Source organism: Pyrus communis, chromosome 10 (genome assembly GCF_963583255.1).
Source record: "Pyrus communis chromosome 10, drPyrComm1.1, whole genome shotgun sequence".
NCBI classification, from domain to species: Eukaryota; Viridiplantae; Streptophyta; class Magnoliopsida; order Rosales; family Rosaceae; genus Pyrus; species Pyrus communis.
The window spans coordinates 91,705-101,351 of record NC_084812.1 but is presented as its reverse complement, the minus strand read 5'-3'; the positions used below and the strand labels follow the sequence as shown (position 1 = coordinate 101,351).

Sequence of the window (9,647 nt, the reverse complement as noted above, 5' to 3'; positions counted from 1 at the left end):
ATACGATTGATTGATCTTTGGATCCCCACAAAGAGGATTCGGATCCTTGTCCAATATTGAGGATGCTGTGGGCTGTGTATGGTTTGTTTGTTTTAAGACGGTTTGGTTTCATGAGTCCTGACTACCAAACTAGTATAAAGAGTTTTTCTCATGTTTCGACGATCGATGATTAGGTGATTAGGAGCAGCGTAATTAGATGAAATGTGTGTGGTCCGTCTGATTGACTGGAACGGGGATGGGGGGCGCACTGTGTGGACCCATTGCAAATGCAAATGTAATCAAGACTCGAGACATAGCATACTCCATACATGGAATGGAATGATTCCATTACTTGACCACTACAGATTCGCTATTTGCAATTTTGCAAAGAAAATGAATGAATTGACAGAGTGGACCCAGCCCATCCTCCTCTCTACGGGTTGTCCTTCTTCTAGAGAGAGAAAGAGAGGGAAAGAGAGAGAAAGAGAGAAATGAAAAATAAGATTATTAAAAAAAAAAAAGAAATGAAAAATAATAATAAATAATAGGGAGAGAGTGAAATGACTAATGATGGGGAGTCCAGGGGTGAAGAACCTTGGGGAACACAGTCCTGATTTTCCAAAACCAGCAACTTGCAACTTGCATGTCAGCAAAGAGAGCCCCACTTGTCTATGTGTACAGTCGAATACACCGAACCAAACCATCTTTCTCTCTCTCTCTCTCTGTCTCTCTCTCTGTCTCTCTCTCTCTCTCTACATAAACATAATCATAAAACAAACATTGGGAAACCTAATAAAAAAAAAGTAAATTACTAGTAAGGGAAAATAGGAGAGGGTAGCAACAAGAAAGGGAACTACAGGTGCAGCGCATCAAAATTCATTTCGTTCCTTAAAACACCTTAACCCGTTTCTTTTTATTCTAACACCAACACTGGAACACATTGTTAATCCAATCCAATCCAATCCAACGCAACATCCCTCTCTCTCCTTGTTTTAGTTTCTCAAAGTAAAAGGGCGAGGGAAGGGCACTCAAACTCAAACTGATGAGATGGTAAAAGCGCACAACAACTCTGTTCCTTGCTGCTGTTGCTGCTGAATCCTCATCCTCATCCTTTCAGAAAGATTCACAGGTAGGTAGTTATGTATGTATGTGTTGTATATATGAATATGAACCTTAATTTTATCCTTGTGTTGCTCAATTTGGTTGGCATACCCTCAGCTTTCTACTGTTGATTTATGTGTTTCATCCCCTCTAAAGTCATTTCATTTATGAACACTTTTTTTTCTTCCTTTTTTTAAAATAAAAAATATAAATTGTGGTTCAGTTGTTAACATTGATATCTTAACATCATCTCTTGAGTCTCGATGGATTATGATTATGGGGACTTTTCTTTTTCGGATGGAATGGAAGATGGATTTTAATTTTGAAGGGTGACGGAGTGAAAATCTTCATCTCTTGAGGCTTCTTGATTTCCCTTTCAAATTATGATTCTAGATTCTTCTCTTCTCTATTCTGTTGGATTTTATCTCTTGATTGCTTTGTTTGTGTTTGTGCATTGTATTGCATTCAAAGACTTTAAGGAAGGAAACAAGGAAAGATCAACTAATCCTCTTCTCTTTTTCTTTCTTGCCGTTTGTAGCTGTATCTCAAAGCCAAGTCTGAGCGTCTTACTTTGCAAGTTGAGATCCTCCCAGGACAGCACAAAGCGAGCGAACCAGATCGAGGGAATTGTGGCCTACGTTCTCCATTGCATTGATTGCCTCTAGTTGCTATAGTTGTATAAAACTAGCATTGGTCAAGCGTTGGAGATTTTGAGTTTTAGGCTGAAATTACGTCTGTTTGAGAGATAATTTCCTTCATTTAGGTTCTGTGCGGTGCTGTGCTGTGATTTGATCTAGGGGAGGGGACCAACGCATCAGTAAATGAATTTTGATGTTCCTGAAGTAGATCGGCTAAGACTAGTACTGTCACAGGGTTTTATTCATTTGCCGGATCGCTCTTCAACAAGTTGCGTTATGGATGTTAAAACTAGAAAAGTTTCTGGTGCCCATACGCTAGAGCCCTCCCCAACGGGTCATGGACAGAAAGTGGAGTATTATCATCAGATTCAGAGACAAGGAAAGGCAACAGAATACCGGCGAACCTTATCTCACGGTAGAGGGACTGGCAGAAGACTGCTGCCGGCCAGCTACTTTAGCTTGGAGTCGTTGCTTTTGCTTGTATGCCTCACAGCGACTCTGCTGATCCTTCCTTTGATACTTCCGCCACTACCTCCCCCGCCTTTGATGCTGCTGTTGCTTCCCATTGGCATTCTAGCTGTGCTTATGATCTTGGCTTTCATGCCGTCTAATGTGAGGGATTTGACTTATACATACGTCTAGCAAAGTAAAATGAATGAATGCTTGCGTTGCGTTGTCTATCATACAATTTTTGTACTACTAAAATGTTCAATACAAGAAACAACACTCTTCTTCTTTTTTTATTTCTTTGTCCTCTACTTTAACCAGACACTCAACGCAAGAGAAGAACAAAGACAACTCTTAAGCGTCATGCATTACGTACGGAAGATTGTCTATGAATGTCGGTTATTAGGAGTGTGGGCATGGGTTGGTTTGGGTCGGTTTTGAACCAAAACTGAAACCAAACATAGGCGGTTGGGTCAAAAGTGTAAACCAAAACCAACCAAACTTGTGTCTAAAACTGATCAGGTCAATTGACCGACAGTGGATGGTTGGTTTGGATTGGTATTCGGTCTGTGTGCAAACCAAGTTTCTCTCCTAAAAGTTACATAAAGTAGCATTAATGTAAGTGATTGCTCAAAGAAATGTATAAATGAAGCAACTCAAGGAGAGCATCAAAGCTGAAACAGCTGTTGCCTTCTCCGAATGGTGCCCCTGCTCTTCTCCAATGGAACTCTTAAACTAATTATAAATAAAAAAATAATTAAATATATGCAAATCAGTTCGGTTAACTGCACCTTAAGAATTTCGAAACCGATTGTCAAACCAATTATGCCGGTCCGGTTCGGGTGAACAACATAAAACTAAAAACAAAAAAAAGAGTCCAAACTAAACTAAGTCGCCGGTGCGGGTTCGGCGGTTCAATCGGTTTATTTTGTTTTATTAAATGCCCAGCCCTATCGGATACATTGCGCATTTCATTTCATGGAATCACATCTTACATCCAAACCCTAGGAGGCTAGGACTTGTCCATCTAGTTGCTCTGAAAAATAACCATCCCGACCAAAAGTAATTATGATTTTGTATGCTGTATTATTCTTGTCAAAATCTTTCACGCCAGAGAACCGCGTTTCAAGTTCTCCAATTCCTTCCGCCTCGAAAATATGCCAATAAATCAACTGTAGAATACAACAAAGGTCCTTATTTGTTTCAGGAATAATTCCACTGCCGACTCGCGGTCAAATAAAATACCCCATGTGGAATATCACATGGTTACTTTTCAGTTGGGTTGGAATTAATTTCATTAAATAATAAAGGCAAACGAAATATAAGACTCCCAATTCTATTCAATTCCATGTTTTGGTCGGTGGCCCGCTGGCTGGCTCCTACATGCACACGAAAGAAAGGTGGCAAAGAAAAAAAGGGGCTGCGGCTGCTGATGCCATAAGTACCACTTCATCCAGGCCGGTCGTCAAGGTGCAGCGGCATTCCATTCCATTTGAACTCGGAGCCGTCTTTGACAAATTACTTTTCTACATTCAAACACATTAAGGGCAGCATACAAAAAAAGAAACAAAAGTTAACCCCCACCCCCCATACGATACATGGCAAACGAATTAAAAATACAACTGGAATGGAAGTGTCTAGAACTCATATCAGATAGCCAAATCTATTATACGACAGGCGCATCAGATTTTGACAATAGTTTCTCTGTCTTAAATGATAGATCAACTCAACAACATGCACATTTAGAAACATATATGCGCCATGTACATGAACTAAATTACAAGGCAACAACATATGATGGATAGAAAATTGACAAACCTTGGCTTTGTCACCTGACCCCATCTCTAAACTGTTGTTATCATCCATTACAAATTTATCAGATAGCCGAGGACAAATGGAAGCTAAGTCCCAGAACATATACGAGCAACACCTTGCTGCACTGAGCTAGGCAGATCAAGTAAAAAATGGAGGGAGATGATGCTCCAGAAGAGCCAATAGCTCTTTGCACTGGCTCGCCCCTTCTAAGACTCCACCGCCAAGCCTTCTAACTGCTTCAACAAGCTGTCCTCTCAGCCTTTGTGACAACAAACAGCCACCAGCCCTCACACACTCCCTATACAGTGGCAGGTAACCGATTGCTATCCCTAGAGGGGTTGGAAGATCTCTTAAGCAGATAGGAGATTCACCCCATTTTAAAATCCTCACAATGTTCATGTAATGTTCTTGTCCTTGTTTAATTCCATCCAAGAAAGCTTCCTCTGACCAGTGCCCCCGAAGAAAAGCCTTTAACTCAGGAGCTATACCCTCATCATCAGACAGAGCAATACTGTTGGCAACAGCATAAGTAGCTGCAGGATCACCCATGAAGTTGGAATGAAGAAGAAATGCAACACCATCAAGAGAACCACCACTTCGTTCACCAGCAGCCTTCAGAATTTCAATGCTTAGTGCAGCAAGGACATGATGAGGAACATGAGGGAGGAGATAGGCAGCAATGTCAACTTGGCTGCTGGAAGTTGCAGCTGTGAGAGCAAGGCAGAGCTCCATGTCTCGGCAACCCCTTTTCACAAACCACTCAACAACCTGCATACAGCCCCTCTCAGCAGCTCTCATCAGAGGGCCCAAAAAAGCTATCGCATTGCCTTCTTCCACAAGACATTCCATCGTACCAATCTTGCAGTAGTGAGAAGCAAAACCCAAAGCCAGGTCAACATCAACATCCAAACTGTTCCTTTGGGCAATCTACCAACACAAAACAAAACCCATATGCCAAAAGAAAATGAGAACAAAGATGCCACACAAACCATCTATCATGAAAGAAAATCTTGGATCACGATCATCTTCTCAAAATTGTCCTCGTTTACATACATAACCAAATCATATAACCAAGAATGCATACTAGAAGCATAAAACGAAAAATGTCAATGTCAACAAAAATATTGATATTCCAGATTTACATAAATATTAGTAAAAAATAAGAAACGACGTAAATTTACTTTAAACATAAAAAAAGGAAGGTATTCAAATTTTAGGAAATGTCAAACGGACAAAAATGCATTTATTAAGCATGTGAGTGGAAAACAACTTGCACTACTAACAAACATGTGCTTGAAACTTGAATATCAATATACAAAAAGATCTTTGCAATGACAATTCAAAAGAATGATGGTTATAGTCATATAGCTAACAATAACTATTGTTCTTCCTAATTCTTATTTAGGGGTTTAGTAAAATAACTAAGTATTGAACATTGATCATAAACCAAATACAGAAAAATGATATCCAAAGGCTAGGAATGCAACTAAACATTAACATGACGTACAAACGTATTGAAGTCACCTGCAATAAGATGCGCACAAGCTCAGTACTCCCAAAACGAGAGGCTTCAAGGAAACACTGATTGACATTGTCTGCACCTCCCTCCACCAACATACCCAGCAAACCTTGAATTGCAGTTGCCGATATCCCAGATGCCCAGCCAGAATCGAATGAACTAGAGAAGAGAGTTAGGGGGAAGCAAGCAGCATCAAAGGCCTCAGTGAAGTCCTTCCCAGAAAGCTGGTTACCAGCAAGATCTATGAACGCCTTAAATGCTGATAACTGGAGTTGGATCTCAACCAATGAGCTGTTGTTAACTCTATCCTTATTACCTTGGGAACGAGAATGAAAGCCTATACATTTCAGAGCCCATTCAGTAAACTTTTGAACCTTAGCAGCAGCTTCTGCCTTCAAGACCTCATCTCCATTGCATTCGTGGAGGCGCTCATGCAACCTATAAAAAAAGAAGGGTAACCAATAAAGCAAATGGCACATCAATTCCAGGATTAAAAGGAAATAGATGGGCAAGGTGCTTAGAAGACACAGTAAACAATACCACGCTACACTCTCGTAGCTCAAATAAAATAAATAAAAGCAGGGGACATCCAAGGATTTCAAGGAATGAAATTTGATGCATCTTAAGCTTTCTTGTAGCAAGTGGGGCACTTCATAACCCACCAAGCTTTCTATTTTACCCAAGGTGTTGCCAAAGGACTAATTCTAATTCGTGTAACACCCAGGTTTTCTACATGTATGTTCATGAAAAGATTTCCTGGTAGCTTATGAGCTGACATGGAAAGACCACATAAAATCAAGCTGAGCTTGCTGACTTCATTAAGGAACTAGATTAATTTTATTCTATCTTACACATTCATTAAGGAACTAGTTTAATCTTATTCTACTTTGTAAGATAGATAATGCATCCTATTCTGCCTAGTCCGCCTCTTTAATTTAAAAGTCTTCATTTTCCATTCTGGAAAAGACTTCAGTAGTCTTTATGGACCCATTTACACACACCCAAACAATTTATCGCTATAAAATTGTTAAGTTATCAGGAAATACACAGCTTGACCATACCTTTGGGCCATTACTGTGACTGTATCAGCAAGACTCATTGTTCGGCTCTGACAAGCAGAAACACACGAAGCAAGAAATGAAGTGCGCAAGGCAGCTCTCGTGAAGTCATATGCACCATTGACAATGATCTTCTTAATCAATCCCGTTATCCCATAAAGCTCTTCGTGAGTGCTCAAGAACCATATTGAATCCAAAGTCATGCACAAAGCATCATTCAGGGTTTGTGGATCAGCCACCAGGATCAAACTCTCAGCAACTTCCCAATCATGGGAACTCACTGCACCCTGAAACATGCGGCCCAATTCAATCCTATCTTGTCTACTGAGCTTCTTCTCTTGCCCAACTTTATCCTTCCTCTCCGGGTTGGAGTGTGCCGCATCCACCTGAGATTTGAGTTTCTTGGCACTGCAACTACAACTAGTGGGCATTCTTGACTCCTTCCTGACAAGAGGTCCTTCTCTAGAGGATACCACATTACTTCCCTCTCCTTTGTCTGATGCAAAACCTTGAATGCCATTCTTCGGACTATCAATCACATATTCAGTTTCCATGTCGATATATATGGGGTCTTCGGAATTAGTCTCATTCACCACAATCCAACCATCATTACCCTCAAGAGGTGCCATCCCCTTTTCCATCCTCGCCTTTTATATAGACTATGCTATCCCCGCCTTCTCCCCTACTTTCCGTAATTCAAAAAATAAGATTAAAGGGGGGAAAAAATCTCCAACCAGATAAGATAATCACATATATCGCCCAAACAGCACCATCAAACAGCTTAAAGTAGTAACTACAAATCGCGGAAGAAACCGATTGCTCGCCAGTGGGATTCCTGTTCCAACAAAACCAAAGGATTAATGACGAACGGGTTACAAAATTGCCTTTATCTTTTTTTGTTTCTCCTCCGCCTTGGATGACTGCTCCGCTCGGAGTTATGCAAACGAATCGAAAAGCAAAGTCCCCGTCTCCAACAGGCAACAGGCAGCGAAATTAGAACCAGCCCTCAATTCTCAAATTCCTACGCATGTTGGTGGAAAAAGGCAATCCAAAACAAGCAAACCAGAGAGAAAAGTTCAAACCTAGCAACCATACATACCAGTCAAATATCAAATGTCAGATAAGACCTCAGTCGCAATTACATAACACTGGAAAACCCTAGACTGGAATTATGGAACCCCCTCCTTCCTTCCTTTCAGCGTATATAAAAGGGATTCCAGCAATAGAATCAAGGATCGAGAAGAGAACCAACCCTACAGCACCACCCACAATCTTTTCATCAACAATTTAACAAATTTATAAAAACTGAAAAGAATTCGTTAGGGAAATGAGAAAATAAAGGAAATGGAGTAATAAAATGGAAAATGAGTGCATAAATAGTAACAACCAAAATATAGAGTGGAGCAAAACTAGAAATATACATGAAATATAGATATAGCAAACCTCTGATTAATTGTGGTGTGGGAGAGAAAGACTCATCACAGAGTCTTGTCATGTTTATTCATTTTCCTCTCTTTTCTTCCTTTTCTTTTTAATTTATTTGTCTACAAAATTATCACAAGGATTTTTTTTTTTTTTTTCAGTTTTCATGATAAATGTTCCCCAAAGTTTCTCTAATTCATCGTTTTGATCTCTCACGTTTCAATTTGAAAAGTGTTAAATGGAAGTCCATTTAAGTGTAGATGTGTTAGTTGAGGCGATAAGTGATGATGTTTGTAATTGTAATGATATTATAAAGTATCCATAAGCATCCGTTAACCATCTCTTCAAAGCAATTAAAATCATCTTTAGAATCACCGCATTCCCCTTCTCTAAACCCTATTCCTACAACTTCTAGAGGATAGATCGTAAATTCCTAATATTTTAATTTCATTCTCCTCAAATAATTAGGTTTGTGTTATTAAGAACTATTCATGGTGGTTCACCAGTTTATAGATCTCTATTTAGAGCACAAATTTACAGATCACCAAGTTGGAGCATCAACCCACAAAAATAATGTAATTAAACTTATGTTTTGAGGGTATTTGAGACTATTCAAGTAACATTTTTGCTACATATAAAATTTTTAATAGAAAAAGTTAAGTTTTGGGTATTAATGATAACTCATCCAATATATAGAGAATAAAAAAGTTTTTAAGCTTTTACTAGTTGACACACTAGCATCCATCTTGTACGTTGTAGAGTATATCAATCAGACAAAATAGAAAAATAAATAAAATAAATAAAGAAAAGAAAAGTAGCAGGGGTAATAATTATGTTCTAAAAGACACTAGTCGGTAGTCAGACAACGGGTTAAGACCTAGCGCCTAGGCGGTTGGACGGGGCCTAGGCCAGCACCTAGGCGGACTAGACAGATTTAAGTAAATCTATAATATTTTGTGTAAATAAATGTGTTTATACTTAAAATATACATAATTTCATCATAAATTACAAAATAGAATGACATACATATTATTTCATATTGGAACATAATGAAAACATGAAGAACAATGATAGAAGTATGTTCATTTAAGTGAGGAACAAGTCTTTTACAATATATTAGAAAAATAAAAGTGCAAAAAGAAAAATTATATATTTTCTGTCTAAGTGAGTCGCGACTTAAGTAGGTCTGGACGGGCAAGGCAAGTGCCTAGGCGGTCTAGCGGGTGCCTCAGCAAGTCCAGTCGCCTTTTCTTATTTTTCAAATGTTTAGGTATTAATCGAGACAGTGACCAGACGTCTAGCACCTAGGCCCCTCTGTAATTTTTAGAACAGTGGGTAATATATTAGTTGGGTAAATTACATTTTCATATCCCAAGTTTGGAGTTTATTTCAATTCTTTACAATATCTTCAAAACATTTCACTTTCATACCTTAAGTACTATTTTATTTCAAAATAATACATCCGTTACATTTTATATCCATTGATCCGTTAAATACTGACGTGGCTGCCAAATATCTTTCCACGTGGCAAAAAAAATAGTTTTTTAATTTTAATTTAAAAAAAAATATGAATTAAAAAAAAAAAAAAAAAAAAAAAAACTTGAAAAGGCAGAAACCGACCCCACCCCCGCAACCCCTCTTCTCCCTCCCAAGCATCTCAACCGCCTC

General features: G+C 38.9%; 2 protein-coding genes across 3 annotated transcripts; one reads left to right on the top strand and one right to left on the bottom strand.

The window, feature by feature from the left end:
* Positions 1–1,901: 1,901 nt before the first annotated feature.
* On the top strand, positions 1,902–2,360 carry LOC137746833 (protein AUXIN-REGULATED GENE INVOLVED IN ORGAN SIZE-like). The gene has a single exon (XM_068486847.1). The coding sequence runs from the start codon at positions 1,902–1,904 to the stop codon at positions 2,358–2,360; it is 459 nt and encodes a 152-aa protein (XP_068342948.1).
* Positions 2,361–3,207: 847 nt separating this feature from the next.
* Positions 3,208–8,069, bottom strand: LOC137748259 (ankyrin repeat protein SKIP35-like). 2 transcript variants are annotated; one of them, XR_011070041.1, is made up of 5 exons: positions 8,001–8,069; positions 6,561–7,810; positions 5,505–5,937; positions 3,984–4,907; positions 3,208–3,691 (listed from the first exon to the last, which is right to left on the bottom strand). XR_011070041.1 is itself a non-coding variant. In XM_068488385.1 (5 exons), the coding sequence occupies exons 3-5, from the start codon at positions 7,196–7,198 to the stop codon at positions 4,119–4,121; spliced, it is 1,860 nt and encodes a 619-aa protein (XP_068344486.1). In that variant the 5' UTR covers positions 7,199–7,392; positions 7,657–7,810; positions 8,001–8,069; the 3' UTR covers positions 3,815–4,118. The 2 variants fall into 2 exon arrangements, 1 of the variants encoding a protein (XP_068344486.1); XM_068488385.1 differs by lacking the exon at positions 3,208–3,691 and having other exon boundaries at positions 3,815–4,907; positions 6,561–7,392; positions 7,657–7,810.
* Between the last annotated feature and the right edge of the window lie 1,578 nt (positions 8,070–9,647).

Excerpts from the sequence above, each read along its gene's own strand:
- LOC137746833 (XM_068486847.1), top strand. The coding sequence starts at position 1,902 with ATGAATTTTGATGTTCCTGAAGTAGATCGGCTAAGACTAGTACTGTCA.
- LOC137748259 (XM_068488385.1), bottom strand. The coding sequence starts at position 7,198 with ATGGAAAAGGGGATGGCACCTCTTGAGGGTAATGATGGTTGGATTGTG. Across the intron at positions 5,938-6,560 it reads GTCACAGTAATGGCCCAAAG|GTTGCATGAGCGCCTCCACG; the intron begins GTATGGTCAAGC and ends CTTTTTTTATAG. Across the intron at positions 4,908-5,504 it reads TTGTGCGCATCTTATTGCAG|ATTGCCCAAAGGAACAGTTT; the intron begins GTGACTTCAATA and ends TTGTGTTGGTAG.